The sequence below is a fragment of the Syngnathus floridae genome, chromosome 12 (assembly GCF_059516105.1).
Source record: "Syngnathus floridae isolate MCC-2025c chromosome 12, RoL_Sflo_1.0, whole genome shotgun sequence".
NCBI lineage: Eukaryota > Metazoa > Chordata > Actinopteri > Syngnathiformes > Syngnathidae > Syngnathus > Syngnathus floridae.
In genome coordinates this window covers 8863310-8890692 of record NC_142424.1, presented here as the reverse complement: position 1 = coordinate 8890692, position 27383 = coordinate 8863310, and the positions used below count along the sequence as shown (strand labels likewise).

The window sequence follows — 27383 nt, the reverse complement described above, 5'->3', positions numbered from 1 at the left end:
CTTACTCTGGCTCCGGTGCCCCAACGGAATTTCGCCACCGTTCGCTGTCCACAAGCCTATTTTTTCCCACAGTCTTTGGGGCGGCACTACCAAACAAGGAAGGGTGCGGCCAAACGGTTTCGGAAATCTGCCATCTTTATTACTGAGAGACTTTTGTAGTCCAAATAACTCAAGGATTCTAGGGGAACACAATAATGTGTTAAATGCATTTGTTTGCTTCTCGCTAACGCTAGCATTAGCTTACAGCTTACCTTGACTGCAGTGCTTGTTTACAAAATGTGTTCATAAATATTGTGAGGGGATTGATTTTGTTACGTGTTATATATGGTTAGCTGGACAATCCTTCTGTTGTTAACATATTTTAATCAATCAAAGGAAGGTTTTATAACCATGGTATGTTACCTTTAAATATCCAATTGTATATATACTTATTGTGTGATCAAGACTGCACTGTTCATTCAACAAATATGACCAATAAGTTAGAGTCTTAAACGTACTGGAAGCCAATTTATTCAACAGCCTTAGCACATATACTATGTTACACATGGAAGTATTGTTTGTGCTTCACCACTCGCAAACATACATTCCCAATAAGTTAAACAGTTTAAGGACAGACTAATGTGCTGATATTTTTCTCAGATAAATTCCAAAAGAAATCAAGCAGTTAATTCTACCGAACAGCAAATAAATAAAAAAAAAGTAAGCGTTTGCAGCACGGAAAACTTGTTATAGTGCAATATTCAACTTGTTTGGCTGGAGGAGAGGAAAGGGATGGAGGAAATGAATGCTTTGTTTATTTGTTTGTTTTTTAAGTCTTGCAAAGCCATTCATCATTGGAGAAGATTTACATTGCACCAAAGGAAAAATCAGGCAAAGAAAATGTATATATTTCTTTTTTTCCCCATTTGTTTTCCAACTAATAGCTACAGCTAAAACATTGCAAATACAGCGGCATCCTATTGGAATTAATAAAGGAACGTTAGCACTACTTCACAGTCCGAAACATCACCAGTCAACAGTGAGACGCTAAACAGCAACATATGGCGTTACAACACTACACAGTGCATGATCCAATGAAACATCACTACGAAGCAATAATAAGACTGACAGGATACAATACTGAAATACAAGAAGCCTTTTGAAAGATTCATTTCACATGAAAACATTACATTGGCTGGGATGCTTCAAATACTTTGACTTTCCAGTCGGAAAGGAATGAATGATTCTCTTCAAAATCACCAACGGACAGAGCTTTCAGAAGCACTTAGTATCATTTACTCCATTTTAGTTTTGTCCATTGTTAGCTCTCAGTCAAACGACACTCATGTAGGATTCAAAACCTCCCAATTCTCACTTAAAATCGTCTGTGAGAGCGCTACGACAGCGCTAACCGAACATGACGGCAAAAGCATTCGTGTGGTGAATTTGCATAGTCTGAACTAATGCGCCGAGTCTCGGGCTGACTGGTGGATGCTTTAGTAGAAGTTTTCAAAGTGGAACGGTCTTTCAGTAGAGTATCCAAACACAACATCTTCGAGGGGAAAGCTAGCTCCCAAAAACATCCACACAGGGTACAAACACAGTTAACAGTCCAGACAAGTCCAAGCATGCTACTTGATACAAACATCTCAAATGGGCAGCGGGGGTGACTCCTCTCTGGTTAAATATATTTTTATATGTATTGCATGTTGATTGATATGCTATATTTTACAAGCGGCACACCCTTCCTCCACCCACTTTCACTACACTGACACAAAGCAGGTGACCCAAGGCGACCAAGGATAGATTTTGTTTGACATATTCTCGCAGGTTTTATAGCACACAGTATTACATTTTGGTATGTTCCCTTTTAAATGGCCATATTTTCTAGATCTTTATATCAGGTTTTTTTGTTGCATACTTTGCAAAACATGAGAATACTTACTCTTTTGTTGAAACATATATTTTTGGGGTCATCTTAGATGACTTTTTAAAACGTATTCTCAAGCAAGATGTGCACACAAGAAAGGAATGGCTGATGTAAAGGGAAAAGTAAGGAGGAGAGAGATTGGCTGATGGGTGGGAGGGGATTTTTAACTTGTCACTTCCTCATCTGGTTTGTTCATAGCCTTGAGCTGCTCCAGCAGGCTGGTAGGGGTAAAGATGTTGGTCGATCCTGAGGGCAGATACAAACACACAAAATGCCTGCAGTTAGATATGAGTTTGAACACAGGCACAGAGGAAAAATGTGTTTTCAGCTCTTGCAATGGAAGAACTACTCTACCGCTGCATGTAAAGTCGCTACGGTTATTGACTTTGATCCTTCATTGCATTATTCTTACAACGGCTTTTCCCATCTGTCAAATGGATAACTGACGATTCAGAATGTACTTTTGGGTTAATGCAATTTAAAGTAGCAGTTTAACCGTCATCGCCATCACGATGTCTCACAGGTCAACGCATTTCAAAGGATTGATTTGAAACGGAAGTATTACGCTTATTCCAAAAGAAGGACAAGCTTCAACAAAAGGTGTCAGAAGCAAAGATTAAAAAAAAAAAACATTTCTTGTCAACTCTTACATATTTAGTTTCAGCATTGGCAAATTCGGCTATTTGCTCCTTTCTGCTCAGACTTAAAAAATAATAAGTATGACTTTGGTGCCATCTTGTGGCATTTTGGTGCCAAGTAACTCTTGTATTTTGAAGTATAAGTTGAGGAGCTTCATTTGGACAAAAGTAGGGATTTGCTGTCATGTTTTATCCGAAGACTTTTTTTTTGGCGGGTGTGAGTCGAGTACTCATGGAGGTTTGCTGTACTCATGGATGTTTGCTATTTGCAGCGAGCCTTGGTGCTTATCCCTCACAATTACTTGTTAAAGTTACAGTAGGTATCTTACTATTAACATTGGTAAACGTGTATTTTTTTTACATGTAGGAATGTTGAAAAAGGGAGACTTTCACATCACACGCTTGTTACTACATACTGTATTATCCTAAAGTTTCTATTCTTTTTATTATTTAACCTTCATTTATCCAAGTTACCGGTATCTGGTTGAGAAGATTCTCATTTGCAGTGCTGACCAGCCAATAGAAAAATATCGCCTTACTGTTTTTATGTTTAACTAAGCATTAACAAACACATTACTTGAATAGATGAAATAATTAACAATAAAAATCATTTCAGCCTACAGTCGTGGCAGGTGGCGTATTTATTTTTGCCCACTGTGGTCACAAGATACTGAAACTAATTCATATAGATCTACACTAAAGTTATATGTCATTACGTTAGCATTAGTGCTAAGAAAGGAGAAGGTGCCCAGGCTGGTCCACCAAGGTTCAGATTCTGGGGTTGCTAAATCAATGACATAAATTATACGTACTCATCGCAAGAAAGTGTAGCATCAAAATGATTTTTAAATTATTTGAAGGTGAGAAATATACATTCTGTCGCTTTAAGGTCTTCATCGGTTTCAATTGGAGTACATGAGAATTAAACGTTGATGATGTAAAATGAAATTTCAAGACAGCTGAAGACACATTTAACATTTTTTTGTTTGATTGATGTTTTGTTTGTTAGTTTTGTTTTAACTTGACAAGTGCAGGAGTGGAGTAAAGCAAATATCTTGGCAAATTTGGTTCAGCCTAATTAGCATTTTTCCCAAATAATTGTTTCCAAAGTTCTTTCTTTTGAAAAGCTCCGGCCATTTGATTTACTCCTCACAGTACACAACATTTGAACTTGTGTTGTTTGTTTCCACTCCAGAGCTGCATGACATGATTCTTCCACTTTAACTGTTAATTATTTGTATGAATTCCAGAAAATTACCAAAATAAAAAGAAGCACCAAGTCCAATTTTTGTTGGTTTGTCACACTGTGTCAAAGTGGATTAATTGTATCTCAAACATGCTGCTTTGTGCCCTAGAAACAAACAACGCTTTGACTAATTAAAAATTAACTACAATACTGATTTCTTGCACATGGCTAAATCTACACCTAAAGCACATAACAAACACAAATACTTTAAGTAGGCGATGGCCGTTTTTGTGTGTTGAATATGTACAATACAGTATGTGCCGGAGGGAACATACTGCTGACTTGCGAAACCACAAATAAAAATTTGTTCGGAAGTGATATCGCTTTAGCGGCTACATTTGGGATGAGCTCTCTAATGTTTTCTTTAGAGAGATGGTTATTGACATGGGAATGAGAATATTATCTAAGACCCCTTCCAAGGATGCATGTCATGTCAGTATAATATTTACATAAATACAATGTCAAAACCTTTATCGTCTACTAATCAGTTTTATTTAAAGAACTTTAGTTTGCAAACTTCAAATAAAAGTCATCACTTTGGTGCCTTGGAAAGTCTAAAGGTGAGTGGGATGAGGTGCTGTAGAGGCCAAAAATAACCTTAAAATGTCTCTCTCGCAAACATTTGTGGAAGCAAACATGCACGCACACACTTGTAGACATGCACAGGCATCCACACACATTAAAAAGATTTTTTTTTTTTTAAGTTCACCCAAGGAAACGCTTCCTAAAACCAAAAACCTTCACATGCAGAATAAAAGTAATCATATATGTATATCTGTGTGAGAGTAAAAGTAAATATATAAGCATGAAAGAAAGCTCAAAACTGGAACAATTGGTCTCTGTTAAAAAAAAATAATAATAACTAAAGTGGTCATAAAAATTTCTTGAATCCGTCAAGAATAAATACAAATTTTAATGTAAATTAGCTAATAATAATTGGACATTACTTTTTGTATTTTGGTTCAGTATAATTATTATAAACACATTTAACAAGCCTGGACAAGAATGATGGTATTTGAAAATGGTACTTGAAAATTATTTGAAAATGACTTATTCCAGAAAGAAATGTGCTGCCCTGCGCCGGAACGCTCGGGCTCAGTCACAGTTCGTTTGTCTCGTAACAGGATAACGACACAAAACATGCCAAAGAATGGCTAAGAGCAAAACGTTGGACTCTTCTTACTATGTGGCCTTTTTTGAACCTCAATCTAAATCCCATTGAACATCTGTGGATGAAGCTGAAACACGCGCCCTTCAAACTTAAGACAACTGGAGTAGTTTGAAGAGTGGAACAAATTATCTCCTTGGCAGTGCAAAAGTCCCACTGAAAGTTCCAAAAATTGTTCGACTGCAGTGATTGCCTCAAGATTGTCCAACAAAATATAGTAAGGGGTACTATCATTTTTGTCCATTTTTGTTTGTTTGTTTTTCGGTTGATAATGCACCATAGTTCAAAAAGTCAGATTTTTCTTTGTTCATTTTCATGTGCAGTAATTTTACTTTTGTCAGGTGCACGTTATTTCCTTTCCCACTTTCATTAACAGAGAGAAACCAAAAATTTTGTCCACAGATGTATCTCACAACTGGAAATGCTAACGCTATGCAGTCCCTCACTCGGACTGTTGCTACGGCAGACTGTGTGAATTTTATTTTCCTCGTGAGTTTCTAGTGTGGGGGGAGGTAAAGGCTATTTTTGGCCTATGTAGCACCTGGCATCAATGGCAGCTATTTGTATCGTAACTGTTAGGTTGCTAAAGCATATCAAGTGGAGTAATGCTACAGAGCCACACTGTGTCAGCAGAGATGCATTATACACATACAGATAATGTAGAGAAGAAAAATGCAAATCTTGTTTCCTCCTCACCAAATTAGTAATACGGATCAGCGATCTCTGCTGACAATCCGTGGCTATGTGAGCATGTGATGATTGTACAACACAACGTCAAGGGAGAAAGACGATTTTCCTTCAATAAACGTCAAACATGTCCTGAAAGAAATTAAAGTGATTGTTGTTGGCCGAGAGCTTATTATAAACAGACAGTAAAAAAAGTGATATTAAAGATGGAACTTGGGGTAGATTAAATCTGAAGTGAGCGGTTAACGGTGAGCCTTTATACCATCGAGGGGCGATTTAATCCACCCAGCGGAGATGATAGGAGGAGGCAGCAGGGATGGGGCTTGGACAACCTACTCAAGCATGGGCGCTCTTCAGCACATAATTTTATCTTTATATAGCATCTGTGCAGAGTAAATTTTTGTGTGGTTCTAGTTTCGTCACACTCCCTGAAGTACATGCGTGGTGTCTAATTAACTTTTGCATGTTTACTACAGGAAGGACCTTTTGACTCAAAGTTCAGATCCAATACAGAATGTAATATTCAGAACCAAAATGACATCCACAAATTCTGCCTGATGATATTGCTCAGTTTCATTCTTACATTGTCAGATACAAATACAATGTGCTTTGTATAGGGCCTGACTTATACGGATTTTTTTAGGCCGATTTTATACAGTAAATTAGCAAAAGGTTAATTCACATTTCTCCTACACTGTTTTCTTTGCCACAGAGTGAGTGATGACAGAGTGATGACAGACATGCCATTCTCAGATTTCAAAACATATATTTGATAGAGTTGTATTTTAAATATGATGCAGGGAGAGAGAGAGAGTGGTAACTATATGAGCACAGATGTTTGCAGGTAACTGTATGAGCACAGATGTTTGCAAACAAAGATTTTTGCTGACTTTGTGGCTATTGACCCTGATAGAGAGGCCCATGCAATGAGAAAAGGCCACGGTGTACCCATCCCTGAGGGTTACGAAGAGGAAGAGGTGGTGGAGGTAGAAAAAAAAAAACACTACTAGATGATTAAAAAGAAGAACAAGGAAGCCCTTGTGCTGTTTTATAGTTCAGAAAGGGCTTCTTGAGTGGCTGCCTTTACTTTTTTCTGTGTGATTTCTCTCTCCCTCCCTCCCAATCTGTCTCTGCCTCACTCGTCTGAGGCGTCTGCGTCCTCAAAGGACACCCTAGTGGACTCTCGGAAGTCGGGGTGCTGCAGGTCCGATAAGAATTTGTTGGGGGTGAGCATGTGGGTGGAACCTGTAGGAGGAACAGAGGTGGCTTCACCGTCTTTCAACACATGCCAAGGCCCTCATCCACTCACCAACAAACTTTTTTTCTTTAAATAACCAACAAATTACATACACACTCACTTAACCGTTCACAGAACACACAAACAAGGACATATATACATTACATTGCCACACAAGTGTGATGCAGGGAAACAGAAGTTTTGAAAGACAAGAGTTGAAGCACAGCAAAACAGGAACATAGAAGAGAGCAGCACAGAAACGCATTAAGACAGCAAATCAACAGTCCAACGGAGAGTAACATTAAGGGCTATATAACATAAGGAACAACACAGAAAACGGAAACACTTTATTGGGATTGTTAGTTTGCATTCTGGAGTTACTATATATTTTTGAAAACTGTATTGCAATGGCACAAATGAATACATGCCTGACATTCTTACCTGTATGATTGTCAGTAATAATTTTTAAAGTGTACTATAGCGCTTGCTCATTGCTTAAATTAAACTGTAAGCAATCATACTTATTTTAGTGCAATTAAACTGTAAGCAAACATACTTATTTTAATATTTTAATTGTACTGTACTTCAATTTTAGTGAGAGATGGACATCATCAAAGGCAACATTTTCTTTTTTTTTTTTTGTCCCCACTGGTCAAGCCACAGAATGGTGCAGTCCTGAAGAGCTTGCAGGGAGCTGATCATTTGAATCAGATGTGTTGGAGGATGGAAACATCTAAAACACACGGGACAGTGGCCCTCAAGGACCCAAGCTGGACACCCCTGCACTATAAGGTATGATTATAGCACAATTGTTGAGTACTTCCCAAGCATGTGTGATGGCATCTTGATTCACATTTAAAACATCAGTTAACATTGAAAATGTGTCTATCATGCTTAGTGTCAAATGCTACCTCTTTGTGCTATATTTATGGGTTAGTTCTTTTCTATTCCACAACTAGCCTCATGGAATGAAGAACTTCATCTGGGGTGTTGGGGGCGGGGCTTTGGAGACTGTATGCAGTATACAGTACAATGACGCTCTGTACATTTGTGAAATCACCCATTTGTGAATTTTTGGGGGCATCTTGGTGGCGAAATGAGTTGCGCTTCCTTTCAAAAAAAAATTCCTGGCAGCAAGACGTGTGCCTTATTTGATTGATTGTTAAATTGATCACGAAGCGACACGTGACAATTCGATTAAGATTCATAAATGTTTAAAAATTATGAATCCTGAGCAGTCGACATGTCCACATTTGCAGACTTGCCTATGTTCCACAGAGTTTAGGTCGCAATCACATCGATAGTATGACTAACAATATGTTTATTCTCCAAAAGTTGACATGCAAATGAGTTGATGATATAAAACGCCAAGTGTGTTTAAAGGCTTTTTTTGTATTGTGTTTTAAAGTGTCTTAAATATTAAATCGAACTAGGTACGTAGTATAACTTGGTACGCACATTCGAGAAGCACTTGGGTTTATTGTATTAATTTGTTGATTATACACACAATGTGTACAGAATATAAATATACACTGTTTAAAGATTTGAGGTAGCCTAAAAATGAGGAATAAAATAATTCCTGAATGAGGAATATGCTTCAATAAATCATAATAATAATTAGATAATAAATATATATTTTTTACGTGTCTGTCAAGGACAAACTAATTGCAGCCGACGCAGCTCACATTTAATTCAATCTTGTTTTGCAGTCAGATAAGACGAAGATATGATTTTTAGGGCTTAGTTGCTTATAAACTTCATAATATAAGAACTCTTATATTCTGATAGACTTATTTCACTTTCAAAATATCTTGTACAGAACAATGAGATGGTTTGAGTGGTTCTGATTCTGGTTCTAACAGTTTAGTTGACTGGTGATGCACAGGAAAGGATACAAAGGCGCTGCTTTTAATTATTTGGTTACATCGCGACAGTAATGGAGGCTCCGAATAGCAATACTGAAAACATCCATTCATTTGTAGGTTGGATATTAATGGCAGGTTTAAGAAGTTCGTAGTTGTAACTGTTGGATGCTTATATAGGTCAGTTGGTGGTGGAACAGGATTTCACATTTCTTCATACATAATAACATTTAAAAATTTGGATTTTGGAGAGAGGATAATCCACATTTCCCACTGTTTGCCTTTTAAAATCTAAAATATTGTGAACAGTGTGGTTTAACATCACAAGAGTCATGTCCATGACCTACACGTGAGGCCGGGTTCTTCTTTAGCCCCTGACCACCCCATTTGCACTACTCACCAATGATGGCTTCCCACTTCCCATTAGCCTGTGTGACCTCGTAGGCACAGCGCATCTCACTGAAGGACACGCCCCCAATGATGAAGACCATAACCCTTGGGCCGGTGCGGTATTCTCCAGGTGTTTTGTTCTTGTGCCAGTGTCCATATCGAGCACTGCCAGGAAACACAAGCATGTCACCTCAAGTGCAAATGAGTTTCTTGGTTCTTACTGGTCCAGTATTCACAACCCCACGAGAACATTATGTTCACTTGTAGAATTTAATAATGTCTAATAGGAAAGGTTGAACACTCCATCAACCAATCAATCAACCAATCAATCAATAAAGTGAGAGACAATAAAGAGAGACAGACAGACAGACTGACAGACAGACAGACAGACAAAAAGAAAGAAAGAAAGAGAAAGAAAGAAAGAAAGAAAGAAAGAAAGAAAGAAAGAAAGAAAGAAAGAAAGAAAGAAAGAAAGAAAGAAAGAAAGAAAGAAGAAAATACAGACATAGTACATGCATACATACATAAATAAGTCCGAAATTAGTAAGTTTATCAAGTTTTCAGTTATGTTTGTTTACTCTGTGTTACAAACAAAACATTTACAGAAATTTGGTTAGTGTCACTCTCCAGTCACAAATGTGGGACATTTCCACAACTCATCATCACTTAGTGACTTTTCAAATATTGCTCTGGGCCTCATCTCCTACCCATAATTACAATTGATTTGTTAGAACCAGTCTTTGTAAATACATGCATATCTGTGTGTGCGTGCGTGCGTGTGTGTGTGTGTGTGTGCATGCGTGTGTGTGTACCTGACAGCAGTGGTGCTGAAAGAGGCAGAGGACCGAGTGGAGATGTAGGGGTAGTGCTTAGTATCCAGCTTATCATCAATGGCATCCTACAGAGGGACAAAAAGACAAATACTTTTCAATTAATAAATCCACTCAAATAAAAACAGTAATCACTCGTTTACCGCGGATAATTGGTTCCAAGACAACCTGCGATCTGTGAAAATCCGCGATGTAGAGAAAATATATTGTTACAATATCCATAAAAGACTTTTATGAACTGTTATTGTATTTTTAAACACTGTATATGTGTTTTTTTGTATTTTTAAACACTTTTGTAAACATTTTACAGTCAAACTGATTTTCATAAACATTCTTCTTTATTTAAAGAAATAAGAAAATAAAGAAAATAAATAAGAGTAAATGTATTGTTACAATATCCGCACAAGACTTTTATGAACCTCTATTGTAGTTTTATGCACTTTATTGTTTTTAAACACTTTTTTGTATTTTTATTGTATTTTCTCACACCTAGGGACAATTTGGAGTGCTCAATCGCCTACCAAGCATGTTTTTTGGGATGTGAGAGGAAACCGGAGTGCCCAAAGAAAACCCATGCGGGCACGGGGAGAACATGCAAACTCCACACAGGGAGGGCCAGAGGTGGAATCGAACCCGCACCCTCCTAACAGTGAAGCAGACGTGCTAACCAGTGCCCCAATCAAAATCAAAACCACGCATTCTGAAGTTATTCCGGACTTGTAAACGCACCTCCATAATGTCCTTGACCAGTGGTGTCCAACGCGACAATTGGTAGGTCTGCTCACTGACCCGTTCCTTCCTGTCCAATTTCTTGCCTCGACGGAGGGTTGACTGAATGAAAGAAAAATTGTGAAAAATTGTAACACCACCATATTTAATGAGCTAATACTGCTTGCAATAGGAAACAACTTACCATCTATCTGTTATCTATACCGTATTTGCCGGTGTATTGGTCGACCTTTTTCGATCCAAAATCGACCGAAAAAAATCGACCTCGACTTATACACCGAGTCATAAAATTTAACTTCGTATTCATCGCTTCAAATGTGATGGTAACCAAGGCCGTTTCTCATGCATCTCATTGTGCGTTGCACTTAGAAAATTTGAACCGGGCGGCGTGCGCGAGTGCGCGGCCCGCTGGAAGTCGAATGAGGCGCCGCGACCACCTCCGCGGTGCTTATAAACAGCCGATCCGCTCGGCGGGGGCTATTTTCGGCCACTTGGCTCGTGCGCACGGCCTCCCGGATGTGCCGGGCGGGTGCGCGAGCTCGCCGGCCGCTGGAAGTCCAATGAGGCGCCGCGATCTCCTCCGCGGTGCTTATAAAGTGCCGATCCGCTCGGCTTGGAGCTATTTCCGGCCTCCCGTTGGTGCCGGGCGGCGTGCGCGAGCTCGCCGGCCGCGATCTCCTCCGCGGTGCTTATAAACAGCCGCATGCGCACGGCCTCCCGGAATTTGAACACATTTCGTCAATAAATTTCGCATATTGAATTTTGAAGTTTAATATAATGCAACAATTGAGCTCGACTTATACAAAGGATATATCATAAAATCGTAAATTTCCGTCGAATTTTAGGGGGTCGACTTATACACCGAGTCGACCTGTACACCGGCAAATACGGTAATCGTGTACAGTATTTTATGTCCAGTTGTAAAAAAATGTGTATCCTTGAGTACTTTATACTTTCATGTTTTATTTACGTATTTACATAACATACTGTATATGGCACAGTATTTGTATGTTTTTTGTTCCTATAATTCGAATTAAAGCGTATGATCAAAAAGAGGAGTCATAAGAAGAGAGTTGAGAGAGTTACGTCTGTGACAATGGGGACTCCCAGATGTGCCATGTTGGTGATGATTTCACTGTCTTCAGGGGGAATCTGTGCATGCTGGATGAGCTTGTTCAGGTTCTCCTCCGTGATGCCTATGGACACACATACATTTTACATATGACATGAAATCACCTTGCGCACAATATGTCTGTCATGAGTAGTTTTTACTTTATGACATACGGACAGGGGAGCAGTTATGATCGCTTTTGCTTATTTGAGCCAAGATGCCATTACACTTTGGTTATTGTCATGATTTGCTTTAGAATAGATTTTGTTTTGTTTGTCCATTTTTTTGCTTATTTGTTGGACTTTGGCCATTTTTTATTTTCATTTGTCCTAGTGAGGGGTACTATGCCTTTTTGTTTAGGAACATAAATTAGTTTTGAGGCTCCTGCAGTCTATGCCTCCCTGCTTGGGTTCCCGTGACAATTAGGATACTGACCCTAGGTGTCAGGCCTGGTAAGTGATGTTAGCAAAAATAATGTATATATATATATATATATATATATATATATATATATATATATATATATATATATATATATATATATATATATATATATATATATATATATATATTATGGCATGCAGACCTGGGCGCACAACAGACCAGGCTTCTGTTAATCATCGCAACCTCAGCTTGCCATCGACCTCACAGCAGTGCCCCACAACAGCCCCCCTGTACAATCTACGCCCGTTCACTAGAAAGGGCCCAAGACAGAAGAGGTAAGAATAGGTAGGGTTAATTTAAACCGCACGTTGAGCCGTGAATATGGTCCGTGAAAATATTGTCTGACATTAAACCGCCCCGATTAAAAGCAGCCTGGACTTCTTCGTCCAAAGCATGATATTGCTGGGCATGTGTCTCCGGGGTGGCTCGGTGGCGCACTGGGTAGCACGTCCGCCTCACAGTTAGGAGGGTGCGGGTTCGATTCCACCTCCGGCCCTCCCTGTGTGGAGTTTGCATGTTCTCCCCGGGCCCGCGTGGGTTTTCTCCGGGCACTCCGGTTTCCTCCCACATTCCAAAAACATGCTTGGTAGGCTGATTGAAGACTCCAAAATTGTCCCTAGGTGTGAGTGTGAGTGCGATTGGTTGTCTGTCTCTGTGTGCCCTGCAATTGGCTGGCAACCAGTTCAGGGTGTCCCCCGCCTACTGCCCCATGACGGCTGGGATAGGCTCCAGCACGCCCGCGACCCCCGTGGGGACTAAGCGGTTCAGAAAATGGATGGATGGATGTGTCTCCGGGGGATTTTGGGTGGTACAAGCACTCGCCAGTGCATTGACAATGTCATCATTGCTAAGAATAGCTGACACGATATTGCGAGCTGACTGGTTCATAGTTGCGGCAGCAACAAAATGCATGTACAAGATGGCGGCAATGATGACGTCAGTCAAGTTTCATTCAATATATTCCGAAATTCATTCAATATATTCCGAAGTTCATTCAATATATTACGAAATTCATTCAATATATTCTGAAGTTCATTCAATATATTCAAGGTTCGTTTAATATATTCAAGGTTCATTCAATATATTCCGAAGTTCATTCAATATATTCCGAAGTTCATTCAATATATTCAAGGTTCATTCAATATATTCAATGTTCATTCAATATATTCCGAAGTTCATTCAATATATTCAAGGTTCATTCAATATATTCAAGGTTCATTCAATATAATCCGAAGTTCATTCAATATATTCAAGGTTCATTCAATATATTCAAGGTTCATTCAATATATTCCGAAGTTCATTCAATATATTCCGAAATTCATTCAATATATTCCGAAGTTCATTCAATATATTCAAGGTTCATTCAATATATTCCGAAGTTCATTCAATATATTCCGAAGTTCATTCAATATATTCAAGGTTCATTCAATATATTCCGAAGTTCATTCAATATATTCAAGGTTCATTCAATATATTCCGAAGTTCATTCAATATATTCAAGGTTCATTCAATATATTCAAATATTAATTTCCTGAACGGCATGCCATAATGTGTTATTTTTATATATATATATATATATATATATATATATATATGTATATATATATATATACATACATACATACATACATGATGATGATGATGATGATGATATATATATATATATATATATATATATATATACTGTAATCATTAATAATACTGTAGTAAATATAAACTGTGTTGTGTTCCCCATACCATTCTTGAGGAAGATGTAGAGCAGGATGATGCGGATCTTGTCATATGTGCTGACGTTGGCATCCAGCAGAATGGGCACGATGGCCCTCATGGGATCTTTGATCTTCTCTCCCTCAGCATCCGTGCCCATCGCAAGGTCCTACAACACACAACTCAACATGTTTGTGTGTCCAGGTGTCTATTTTTTGTTCTTCACCCTCTTGAAAAAATAATGCAATTTGATCCCACCAGTCCACAGAATACGTAATACAGTACAATGAGCAGGCTCCACTGTCAAGATAGAAACCACAAATCTCACTCAACTTGAGGATTATTCTAACCAATCAGGTGTGTTAACTGAATAAAACAAAAACTTAAGGGAAAGAAATGTTGCAATGTACAATGATCATTTTTGTTTTATTTTAATGTGTGAAAACATTGCTCCCTCTTCACCTGTTCCACACGGCACAACTTGTCGACTGTTCCTTGGTAATGTTTCATGCAGTCTTCAGCAAGCTGCAGGTGAGTGGAATACTGGAAATCGCAACACATAGTTAGCATTCCCACATAAACAAGGACAACATGAATAAAATCACCCATTGTAAAATAACCACACCTTGCTGAGTTCCTTTTGATATTGAGGCATTTTCTTCAACATCTGGGACAAATCCCTCATTGTGGTCTGTTGAACGAGCAGCAAGATCAATGGTTGCTAATCACAAATTAACTAATCAGTTTTATTATACAGTACAGTATTTATACAACTGAGACAAGTATTAGAACACCATTTCTCTCTTGGAATTTAAAAGTGTAAATGTGTACATAGTAAAAAAAAAAAAAAAAAAAATTGCCTCACTGTTTCTTAAAATTGTCCAAAATATCTTGCTATGCTAAACAAATATTATTCAAGGGGAACCGAGAGCTGTTGAATGATTCATGTTACCTTCTCTCCAGTGTTCATTCTCTTGCTGGAGGAAAACTCCTTCAGCTGGCGTGTCACTTCCCTTTATGTCCAAAAAAACCCCAAAAAAAACATAATGTTGATACAGTGTGATCGTGGACACAGCATTACAAACACTGAGAGGATGGATGAATAAGAAAAGTACTCACTGAGACACCTCTGCAATGTGTTTGTGTCTCAGGCTCACCCACAGGTCATCGTCTTCATGCAGAAGAACCTCTTTCTCACGAGAGTCTCCGATACCACTTGTGTCATATCTGGACAAAAACAGAATGGAAAATGTGTGATGACAAACATATTGACGCTTATGCCTTTGATTGCATCTAAAAAGCGATTATTTCTGTGTACTTGTAGACGTCGTTTTCAATGGGCAGCAAGTCATAGCCCATAGCCTGGAAAGTGAGCTCATGCAGGACAGGTGAGACAGGGTCAAAGGCCCTGTCCAGGATGATAAGTTGAGAGCGTGCCTTGTCTGGACCCTGCAGGTACAAAGATATCAATTAAAACATAGACATAGAATGATTAATAAATACTTGGTCGAAGGAGAAAACAGGAAACTACCTCACTGGAGGGTAGTATACTTCAAAGATACAAATTTGGACAAAGGTAGAGGGAAGACTCACCTCTCCCATGGTGGGGTCATCAGCCTTGTAGGCATCCAGTTTATCCTGAACAAGCTGAGCCAGGGTTGCGTTGTCTTTGTAGTCCCTGATATATTGACAGACAGACAGAAATATAATCCCACAAATACAGTGTGTGTGCGTGTGTGTGTGTGTGCATGTGTGTGTGTGTGTGTGTGTGCGTGTGTATATCCATCTATTCATCCATTATCTGTACCACAACCAAGTAACGAGGGTTAATGTTTTGAAAATACAACATTTTGATTGATTTGGTGTGTTCCTAATTTCTTTTCTTCTCCTACAATAACTGAGAAGTACTTTCTGATTTCTTCACAGGATTCAAATTTTTTGAATTCTTGTTTCTGTGGATTTCATCAGCTAAAAGTCCAACTTTTGTGAATAATAATAATATACAAATTGAGCCTTGAAACTGTTTAAATTGTGGATTCAAATTTTTTGAATTCCTGTTTTTGTGGATTTCATCAGTGGAAAGCCAACATTTTGTGAATAATAACAATGTACAAATTGAGCCTTGAAACTGTTTCAATTGTGGAACCTGAACCTATGATATATGACTTTTTGAATGGAATTGTGGAAAACAAACTTTTCCATGACATCCAAATTTTTTTAGTCAAATTTTTCTAATCGCCTCACAACAAAACATTAATGTGAGTAGCTCGTTGTCGCACCAAGACATAAAGTGAAAACTAACATGACTCCGTTCCAAGGCCATTTAGCAGTGTCCCCTTGTGCTCACCCTCTGTATCTGACAGCAGGATACTCCTTCAGTGTGGCACATAGTGTGGCCAGTTGCTCAGCCAGCCTCTCCATCACAGGGTTCTTCAGCTGGGTCTTATGAGGGCTGTAGAAACTGTGGAAAGCATCAGCATTGTCCAGAGAGTACACCTGTGCACAGATAACAACACAACTCAGACGGGGTTGACATTATCAGCTCCTGCCATTTTGACAATCCTTCTGCCTTGTTTCTTGTCGATGTTTGTCTCTTTCCAGCCGACCTTTATTCCTCTCCCATCTCTCGTGTCCTTGCCTAATTTCCTTTCTCCGCTTGTGTTTTTTCTCTTCTCCTCCGCTTAGTCAATAACCATCCCTGTAGTCTCCCATACCATCTGCGCACCGTCACATGACCGTGCTTCTGCACCACAGAAGGGTCCCCATGATAGCCCTGCCACAATAGGCGAATACTTGCTGTGTGGCTCTCGCCTTATCCAAAAGGGGACTATGCATGGGCATGTAGGTGTGGCTAAGCGGCAGTTTGCCTGGAGCAGAAAATCACTGACTCTGAACTAATAACAGTAGACAGGAGAGAGCAAAGCATTGTGGGTCAAGAAAAAACATCCAGCTGAGATGGATGAATACCAAATATATGTTGAGGGGGAATTAGGTTGTTGGGTAGAATTGATTACACATAATATATGTACATCGAATATATGTTGGACAGGTTGGAAAATAGGGTAGGACTAAATGGCATAGTCCTATAATGGTTCAGATCTTACTCAGTGAGAAATTTTGTTCTGTTAAATTATCAGAGCACCAAAGTTGGTTGTCATATATTCAGGTGGTACACAGCTATATGTATGTATCAATGTCCATTCTCGCCCGTGACATTTTTTTTTTGTAAAATCGTTGCCTTCTTGTAGATTTACAGGCTGAATCAGGGAGGTCTACTACCTAGCATTGAATGATTGGCTGTTGGTGGGCGTGGCCAAGGCTCGGCTGTGTCACATTTTTTTCCCTCATATGCTTGCATTTTTATTGACTCTTGGACGTCAGCACCATAAGAAATACTGACACCGCTGGAGGTCCACCGCTCCAAATATTTCTAAGTTCCTTTGCGCAGTCACTCGAACAAGCGTGTCTGACCAAGAGAATTGAACATTCATTGAGAAATATCAAGACTTAGAGGGATTTGAATAAACCACTTTGGATTTTGTTTTCATCCAATTTTGAAATCGAATGAAATTACTATGATTACCTGAGATTCGTAGGGCAAGAAGGCGATGTTGATCTCTGTCAGTGTTTTGATGGTTTTGGAAGCGCGGCTCTTCACCAGCTCATTGAATAGAGGGTCGGGACAAGCTGGTGAGGGAAGGAACACAACCGTAAGAATGTTTTAGGAATACGGCACTCTGGGTTTTTCAACTGCTGTACCTGGACAATCCAAGCAGTAACGCAAATTATTGAATCACCCATATCAACGTAATTTGCAGGCTCCCACGGTTTTGCCAGTACTCGACCACATCTCTGCTTTCCCCCCGCCCCCCCAATATCAATAAATCTTTCTTGTGTTACATTTGGCTGCCCTGCCTCTTTTGTGACACATACATGTTTGGTGTCATTTCCAAGGAACAGACAAGCAACTGTATTAGCAGATTTTAAAATCTGAATCATGCAAGATCAAAAATACAAATCAATAAGCACTAAATGACCAATAAAGGAGTTATTTTTTATTCTTATTCTGATCAACCATAATCAGGGAAGCGTAATAGTCCAAATATTAACAGACTGTTAACACTGACTCTAATTAGTGGCTATAAATGTGTTCCAAATGAAGAGAAATTAAAAAATTAAAAAATACCCCAAAAAATAATTTAAACAATAATAATATGGAAAATAATAAATAAGCAGCACATTTACAAACAAAAGTAAAATAATAAATGAAATAAAAACATAAATAAATAACATTAAAAAAAATGGTAAAATGTTGGAAATTGTGAAACCAATAAATTGGGCCATCTTGCAAATACTCACAGTCGGTGAAGAAAACATGGGCTGCTTTGTATTTTGCTGAATGAGGGTCCTTGAAGTCAGCGATGAGGGTATGGACGGACTGGGAAAGAAAAAGAGCTGTGAGAACACTGTCGCTACTCAATAGATGTTGCTTCTCCTCGAGGAATAAGTACAGCTAACATTTGAAAAAATACCCAAACCTAACCAACCAAAACCTAAAAAATGCCAACATGAAACTACTTTTTTTCATTTTGATAGAAAGTACAGTTGTACTGTTACACGAGTATTATTTATTATTACTGCAGATGGGATTGTAGGGAAGTACTTTTGGCAGAGGTGCATTGCAATTTCTTTCAGTTAAAAACAAAACAAAGGAGGTATTGAGAAATGCAATCAAAAGGCAATGGTCTATGCTGACGGGCTAAACCAGGGGTGTCAAACTCTGGCCGAATTTGGCCTGCAGTGTATTTTATTTGGCCTGTGAAGAAAATGTGTGCATCGACTTTATGTGTCAGTACTAAAACTGAAATTCGTTTCACTTTTTAAAAAATAGAGCTGTTGCTAGTATTTTTACTAATCTCCGATTTCTAACCTAGTTATTTATTAGTTTGTTGTGTAGCCTATATTATATATAATGAAACGTTCATACATTAATTAACATAAATTGTAACCTTTTGCAATATGAAAGTTAAAAAAAATGTCGTGTGTATAATTTTGAAAAATAGAGGGTTGTGAATCCATGGTGTAGTTTAGAATTGCCATGAGGAGAGTGAGAGAGAGAGAGAGAGAGAGAGAGAGAGCATGTGCATCCTCACCTTCTCTGTAGGTGTAATCAGAAAAATGGCCTCGAGGCTGGGAAGAGGCTCTCGGCGCTTGTTGATGTCCTCCACAACTAGATGAATTGCATAGGAACTTTATCATACCAGTTGCAGATGCAGAAAAATCCATATAGTACAATTTCAAATGGAAATACGTCGGGTGAGGACATTTCACTTACTGGTGATGCCCTCTGTCATGATGTCTGTCATCTTGCAGCAAGAGGACAACATCCTCATGCTGAGCTGGTCCACAATCAGGGCCTGGAAACAGGAGATAACATACATACTTAATGTAGCCCAGCCCACAGTACAAAAAGCTGCAATAATCTATCCATCCACCAATTTTTTTTTTTTATAGCATTTGTCCTTCTTTGGGGCAGCAGTTGAGCTGGAACGCATCCCAGCAATTTTGGGGGAAAACAATTGCATGGTAGATAAAGACAAGCAACTATTGACAACAACAGAGATGAAATACATCAAAGTTGTTGGGAAGTGCATGTTGAATGGACACTGTTGAGATGTGGGACGGATGTTCAATGGTCACCACAGTTTAATGTAGTTAGAACAGAGTTTCCACAGTAGTCACAGTGGACATTCTATGCCTGGTCATCTTTGTTTGTTTTTTTTAACGTGGGAACTGTATCGTAATTAAAGTAGCTTCTCACCTTCCATTCTCCCTTCTTCTTCACCTTCTTGATGACATCATTCATAATTTCTACAACACACACAAAAAAAAAATGTAATTAGAATATTGTACTGTTGTGTGGAAATACATTTGACACAAGACCTATGTACAAATTACATGGACAACACACCTTGCTATGAAATCCATGTTGATTATTTTATTATAAAACATAGATTCAAAGATGTGTGGATACATTAACTGAGGTAAATACAAGAAGATAAGTAGATGCTATTTGTTCTAAATTGCACACAGAATAACAGCATGCACACTGCACACGGAAGTACACGCTGAAACATGTCAGGTAAATCAACCTAAATAATTTGTCTGTGATAAAAGAACTAGTAAAATAATCTATAAGTGAAGACAAAATGAACGTATTACAACTATTACAAGAAACCATGCACAAGTTAAGGACTTTTAATCAGCACAAGCCAATGGCAGGTATCAAAGGTAAATGCAACAATGAGCTTGATCCTTTCCTAACTATGTTGTATTAGGATTTATCTACTTTATTTCTATTCTGGAACAAGATACAGAGTTACTGTCATGTGATCATAATACCCTATAAGTCCTTTGCAATATTAATGATATATCAACAATATCTGATACATTCCTAAGAGTTTATTGGTTCATTTGAGAGCAAGTGGAGAGGCTGGCAGCAACAAAAAGATAAAAGTGAAAGAAGGGAAAAACAGGATTTGGCGGACTCTGGGAAGCGGACCCCTGTGAGTCACAGGAACTGTAGCTGACCTCCTGTGGGAAAGGTGATTCTGGAATAGTCCCAATTTAGCCCACTATGACTTTCATTAAATGACACTGAGGGTGCGGCTTAACCTCTTCTGTTAGCACACAAAGCAAAAAAAATGTCTTTCAGACAACTAAACCAGGCACTTTTTATCTTAAAATGTCTCTTGTTTTCCAAGAATCAGTGGTTCCAGCACCACAGTATGAGAAGCTTCCACAAACAAAGGGGCCCTCCGTCACTTGCTCTCCCATTTCCTCCTCTTGAGCTGACATTTCCTCAGGCTCTGCATAACAGGACTTTGCTGATATTGTCTCTCTGATGAATGCTGCAAAACCATAACTGTCACTATACTGGAATATTGCAAATGAAGTACAGATTTTGATTCCAAACTACTGGATTATAGTATATAATAATATATAATAGTATATAATTCCATGTTTTACTGAACACCCGTGTTTTAATTACACTGCAGCATTGTCTTTTTTGGGTTAGCACAGAATCACTGCAAATTATATTATAACAGGCGCAACACTTCTTTTCACATGGAGTTAACATAAAGCTCCTGAACATGTCATTAGGAAACATTAATGTGATTGGTATGTAGATAGTTGTTTGGACAACATAAGAAACTCTGACAGAGGGAAAGGAACCTGATCAAACACAGTGCAACAGCTGTGTCAACCAAAACACAACACACACACACACGCACACACACACACAAAAGCCTTAGAATCTATGTCCTGTCCAGTTTAACAGGATATACATCCTTACGCTTGAACCTTCAAAAAAGAAACAAAGGCCATGACAATGTCCACCTATTCTTTTTTTAGCAATCATCTTTAAAAAATGACTGACATCTGACTGACCGAGCTTTCTGACAGGACGTTTCTCTTGGGAATGCCTAGATTGTCTTAAATTTCACTGTACCCTGCCCAGATTCTTCATCCCGTGCCAGATCATAACAGAACCTCCGTTACAGTTTTTGTCCAGCACTGTTTCATGGGTTTGTTTTTAAAAAATATTTCTGTTGAACTACAATTCAAAAGCAATGCCTGACTTTTTTGTTTGTTTTGTTTGTTGTTTTGTTGTTATTCTATAAGTCGCTCTGCAGTACAAGTTGCACAAGCCATAAAATGCATAATAAAGAAGGAAAAGACATATATAAGTCGCACTGGAGTATAAGTCCCATTTTTGGGGGAAAATTAGTTGACAAAATCCAACACCAAGAACAGGCATGAATAGGCAACAACAGGCTGAACGGTACGGTATACTAACGTTATATAAACACAAATGAGGAACTGAGAACGTGCCTGACACAACATATTAATAGTTATTCATATAACTATAGCATAAATAACATGCTAACAAGTTTTCCAAACCATCCGTGTCACTTCAAATGACAAATCCCAATGAAATTTAAAAAAAACTTTGCTAACACCGAAGGTAGAAGATGCGGCGCATTGCTTACGTCAGACTCATCAACATAATTATCAATACAGGCCTAGAACACCCTCTTGCGGTTTAATGTGAAAATAACGTGAAATTATATAATAATGTATTAATAATTTCACACATAAGTGGCTCCAGAGTATAAGTCGCACCCCCGGCCAAACTATGAAAAGAAACTGTGATTTATAGTCCGGAAAATACGGGATTACTTATAATACTACGTACCATAATCCCAAAAAGAGAGAAACAAAAAAAGTTGAATACAGCATAAAACTGGAAGTTTGTATAACAATTGATATCAATTTGTTTTGAATACAGCAATGCAACGTTGATTTAGTTATAATGTTTTAACAGTTTGATTTGAGTACAACTGTGACAGTTTAATCAATTTCAATGGGGGTTGGAGTCATAATCCCGAAGGCACCCCGGGCATCGTCCGCAGCAACAGGCAGCACTTGCACCGACCAATCACACAGCTAAGCGTCTCCCATGGTGGCCTCCTGTAACTTGACCACTTTCTTATTGAGTTCAGACATCCCAAGACGGAGCGTTGTCATCATCTCTCTGGTTTCTCTGCTCTTGGCCCTCAGGTTCCTTTCCAAGGCTGTAAGTCCCTCGTTTCCAAGGGCGCCAGATTTAGTTCCTTTCAGCTCTTTTACAGGTGCAACTCTATGAGGGTCAACGTCGAGTGGAGATAGTCTGGTCGATTGCACTGAGAACCTAAATTAGAAGATCTATAGCTTATGATACAGTTGGGAAGTGCCTGTTCCTGCCACTATGAGATCTGCTCTTGTCTTGGTGCGCCGTCAAGACTGCAACTCTCTCTCATTTATGTATTATTCAACATTCCACAATATTGTTTATGTATTTCGGTATCAACGTTTGACAACAGTGTTGAAGGGATTTTGTAACATTTGCACTCATCAGCAGCACAGGCACCAGCCTGTATTGTAGACATAATACGAGAGATTTCTGTTCCTGTATTTGACACCAGCCACTCGTAGCATGTACGTAGCTCCTGCTAATTTGCAGGTGTTCAAATATCAACAGCTCAAGGTTATTTTGTCTCAGTCTGAATAGGTTTTGTACTATGTGTGTCCCCAGTGTGGCTTTTCATCTTTCTTCTTCAATACAGAACTTCTGTAGGGTGCGTGTGCCATTTGTTTTCATAGTCACAGATAGAAAAAGACTGATTTCGACTGTCACAAATTCACATTTTCAATCACCATTGACCTACTCAGTAGTGTTTTCAAAATAGACTTTGACTCCACCACCTTTTTTGTTTCTTCTGCATCTGTGAACTTCTTAATATCCATCAAGGTGGAAACTCGTTGACTCTGTATTTTCTTTGATCCGCGTTTGACTAATAATTTCATTGGTTAATTTTCCTTAAATAATCATTTATTATTACTTTTGTCTGACTCAAGTTAGTTATTTTTATGACCTCTGTTATTTTTTTCATGAAATTTTCTGCAAATTATTATGCGTAGAACTGTGTGTGTGGGTGTGTGTGCTTGTGTGTGTGTGTGTGTGTGTGTGTGTGTGTGTGTGTGTAGAGACAGTGAGAGAAAGTGAGAGAGAAAGAGAGAGAGAAAGTGAGAGAGAATGCCTACCAGCTCTGACGCAGCACTCTTCCTCAGCGTATAATTACAGTACGCTGTATAAGCCTGATTTTAGAACTGATTTTAGAACTGTCTTTGTGCTCTATAACCACAGCAATTATGTTTGTGTGTGTGTGTGTGTTAGTGTGTGTGTGCATGTGTGCGTGTGTGTGTGTGTGTGTGTGTGTGTGTGTGCGCGCGCGCGCGCACGCGTGCACACACATGCACGTTTGTGAATTAACAGTCAACATCTATATGTGCGTGCTTCATGATTCACAAAGGGTCGAGGGCTGCAAGCGCTGCAGCAGACACTAAAGCCAGACGAGTATGATGCTGTGGTTCAGTGATGTTTCCAAGGTCAATTTGCAGCTTTATAATTCTAGAGTGCATGCAACACCGTGTATTCTTTCTTGCGTCAATTCACTGATCTTTTACACCAAAACTTGACTCTTTTGAGATTTGGGATCATGTGATGGGGATTGTTCCAGTCGTGGTATTTTACCAAAACCATTCTTGTTTGCCTGCATTTCCAATCAGATATGTATAAATGTGTCTGTCCAAACATGCGTGGCAGAATCAATTTATGAACCTGTTGACCACGACACAGAGGCCATACACATTTTATGTAGGTATGGGTTGAGTAAAAATATCTTGGTAGCTCTGCAAATCGCCATAGAAGTAGGATTGCTAGGTGACTGTGTAGAATTTGTGCTTATGAGAGTAGGCCAGCAAAGGGCAAGGATGTTTTTTTTGTAGTTGTTAATACTAAATTCACATGATTTGTTCCTGCCAATCAACAAACTAATATATATGTATATAATGTATACGTATATAATATATTAGTATATCTATATAAATATGTGTGATGCGATTGGCCACTTGGCCTCATTTTCCTTCTTTTCCTGAAGCACTGCACACTGCCCATCCCCCATCCCCAGCTTCTACATCTATTGCTGCAGAAAAGACCCATGATGGTTCTTCGGCCCTCCCTCCTCTCATCCCCTCCACCATTCACCTCAGCTATACAAAGTGCAGGTGTCACCCTCTGCATCCCAGGCCCAGCGACTACTTGCTTCCTAGTGCCAAGTTCAGAATGGTCTGAAAAACACTTGAGAATTCAGGGCCTGGCTTTACTTAGATGCAGAATTATACATGAGCTGGTAACAAAGCCTTAATAAGTAAAGAATTCGGGGTTGTGGAAGTTTTTGCTCAGATTCTCTCAGGACGTTATTTGACGTTATTTATACTGAACAAGTCCAGTATCATTAGGGAATCCCTGCGTGTATTGTGCAATATTTTGTGATTTAGTGATATAATATCATAAAATACTCTGCAAAGATGTCACAAAAATATAACATTTGCATTTGTGTCAAATGTACATTCTATATCAGTCAATTGAAGGCTACACAATGAACCTGTTTACAAGCTTATTATTTGTGAAATTATATAAACTACTTTTAGTTCACAGTGAATGTTGGAAGATTCAGGGGCAAACACATTTTCATCGCTCAATAGAATAGCATGCAATTAGTCCAATATCGTATGTAATGCAAATTGGACGGCAGCTCCAGAAAGGACAATTTACACATGTTTTAACACAGAGTATGATTTATTTATTTTTTAATAATAAAATGTAGTAATTATGCTGTCATAAAACTATAGCTCCAAGGTGCAAAATGTGATCTTAACTTTGAAGCATCATAATTCAATTATATAATTTCTAATGATGCTAATCTTAATTTTCTCCCTGAAAAGGCACTTGAATAAGAATAGGACAAGCAAATAAATTCATGCCCAAATCAATTACAAATAAGTGACTTTGATCATCTCATGCCTGGCCTGGCAAGACCACCGATACTTGCATCAGTGGGCCTGGCCCAAGAAGAGAATGACACTGCGCCTCCATATTGAGCCTGCACCAGAAACGCACAGAAGCTACCGGGACATCCTCTCGTGAATAAATAAATCGGGACTGGCGGTGAAGAATGCTTGGATTGTTTTTGTAAATGTATTTTTTTGGCATGTCATGCAGATTGCGGGCAATCGCTTGCATTGCGGCCATTAAAGGCAATTTAGTAGTCTTGGGTATCGTCCGCCATGAAGACATGCAGCAGTCTGATGCTTGTATCCAAGTGCTGCAATTTACGCAAGCGCCACATCCTCCATCAGGGGTGAGGCACTGCCGAAAACACTAACCTCTGGGGATCAATTTCAAATAACACGGTAATTATAATGACATTAGGATTGCTGTTACTATGAGCCAATCAAAACATAATAAGATCGTGTACGTCGCTTACTATCCAGGCAGAACTATGCGGTGATTATATTAATGCTGGACTAGACGCAGGTTATATCTGAAAGGATGGACGTATTGGCGTTTCTACATTAGTCATCAGTGGTTCATCGCTGATCGTTCATGCCGAATTGACATTGGCGCATAGCCGCCGCAAGAGCACAGCAAGACCACCGAGACTCTGCGGGTTACCTCCATCACATTCACTGCTGTGTTTCACGACAGCATTTACAGTGAGACGTCAACAGCACCACCTTCATCCTCATCCTTCATAACCACTTGCATCCAGTTACTTAAAAACAGCAACAAATACATTTGCACCGAAGAAGGTCATTAATGCTAATTCGGAACAATAAAATGCAGATTCTTACTTTCTCCGACCACCGCCTTTAATCCGATAGGTGCCATAATGGTGCCGAGTGTAGAGTCGAGTGCTTCCTCCTCTAGTCCGCCTCCTCCACCCGGTGCTCACCTCCTCCCATCACTGCGGAGGAGCCTTCACAAGTAGACGTCAGAACGTATCCTTCCGCCCTTTGCGCAACACCACTGGGGCGTTTGGAAAAAGTCTTATGAGCCATTAAACACTTAAATGTTGTATGTTTAGGGAAAAAACACTTTAATGTATCATGCGTGGTTAGAAAGGTGGATTGTCGACTGGTAGTGACGGTAAACCATCCAACCACATAATTAGGTAGGCAGCAAAACCTACACATCAGATAGAAAGACGGAACTATAGTAAAAAAAAGAAGTCTGATATTAAGAATGTGGAATAAATGATCAAATATGTCTTGACTTAATATATTTTTGCACATGGGTGAAACGACGTAATGCCTAATGACGTTCTTCTTTCTACGCGTGTCGAGGGGGCCCTAGAAGAATTACATTACTACTTAGTGAATCAGAACTACACACTCGTTGACATCTGAATTAGGAGTCACCGTGACATCCAGCACGTCACGGGTACTAGTTAGCTACTAGTGTCACGCAAATGTCAACTAATGCAGACAGACATTGATGGTAAGCGCCCTCGTCTCTTGACTTATATCCCAAAATTAAACTGTCCTACTACTGATGCAAGACTTTATTGGGCGACCCAGCGATGAGAACACCAAGTAGTAGGGTATCAAATGCTTGCCATGACTAAAATAACTAACCAGTGTGTTTGAATGATACAAAAAGTGTCCACAAGGGGGCAGCATGGATCTTTCCGCATGAACATTAGAATGCATAAGGGGAAAATGAGGGTAATCTGTATTTCTACCACAATGAAACAATAGAATCGGCCTTACCATGCCACCCTGCGAAGTAATCGTTTGAAATGAACCTAAAATGTCACCCGGCGTTTACGGACCGTGCCGTGCGCAAGGAATGACATAACAAAACCTCATATAGGTTGTATGGTGGCCTTCATCTTCAAACAATAGTATGATACAGTCATACAATGTAATTGTTGTGGAGAAACCTAGCAGCTCGTGGCCACACCCAAGGCAGGGCCG

At 39.1% G+C, this 27383-nt stretch overlaps 1 protein-coding gene across 2 annotated transcripts; it reads right to left on the bottom strand.

Moving 5' to 3' along the window:
* Positions 1–494: 494 nt before the first annotated feature.
* stxbp1a (syntaxin binding protein 1a) lies at positions 495–27278 on the bottom strand. 2 transcript variants are annotated; one of them, XM_088391113.1, is made up of 21 exons: positions 27177–27278; positions 26259–26433; positions 19780–19829; positions 19294–19375; positions 19112–19188; positions 18318–18396; positions 17542–17645; positions 16306–16454; positions 15552–15636; positions 15277–15407; positions 15078–15185; positions 14911–14971; positions 14584–14649; positions 14421–14501; positions 13989–14127; positions 11783–11892; positions 10697–10798; positions 9950–10035; positions 9148–9302; positions 6736–6893; positions 495–2155 (listed from the first exon to the last, which is right to left on the bottom strand). In XM_088391113.1, the coding sequence occupies exons 2-20, from the start codon at positions 26293–26295 to the stop codon at positions 6784–6786; spliced, it is 1812 nt and encodes a 603-aa protein (XP_088247239.1). In that variant the 5' UTR covers positions 26296–26433; positions 27177–27278; the 3' UTR covers positions 495–2155; positions 6736–6783. The 2 variants fall into 2 exon arrangements, with proteins under 2 accessions (XP_088247239.1, XP_088247240.1); XM_088391114.1 differs by lacking the exon at positions 6736–6893 and having other exon boundaries at positions 27177–27275.
* Between the last annotated feature and the right edge of the window lie 105 nt (positions 27279–27383).

Coding starts and splice junctions, on each gene's coding strand:
- stxbp1a (XM_088391113.1), bottom strand. CDS start 26,295: ATGGCACCTATCGGATTAAAGGCGGTGGTCGGAGAAA. Junction 10,799..11,782: donor GAGTCCCCATTGTCACAGAC/GTAACTCTCTCA, acceptor TCTTTCATTCAG/TCAACCCTCCGTCGAGGCAA. Junction 6,894..9,147: donor GAAGTGGGAAGCCATCATTG/GTGAGTAGTGCA, acceptor TTCCTCCTACAG/GTTCCACCCACATGCTCACC.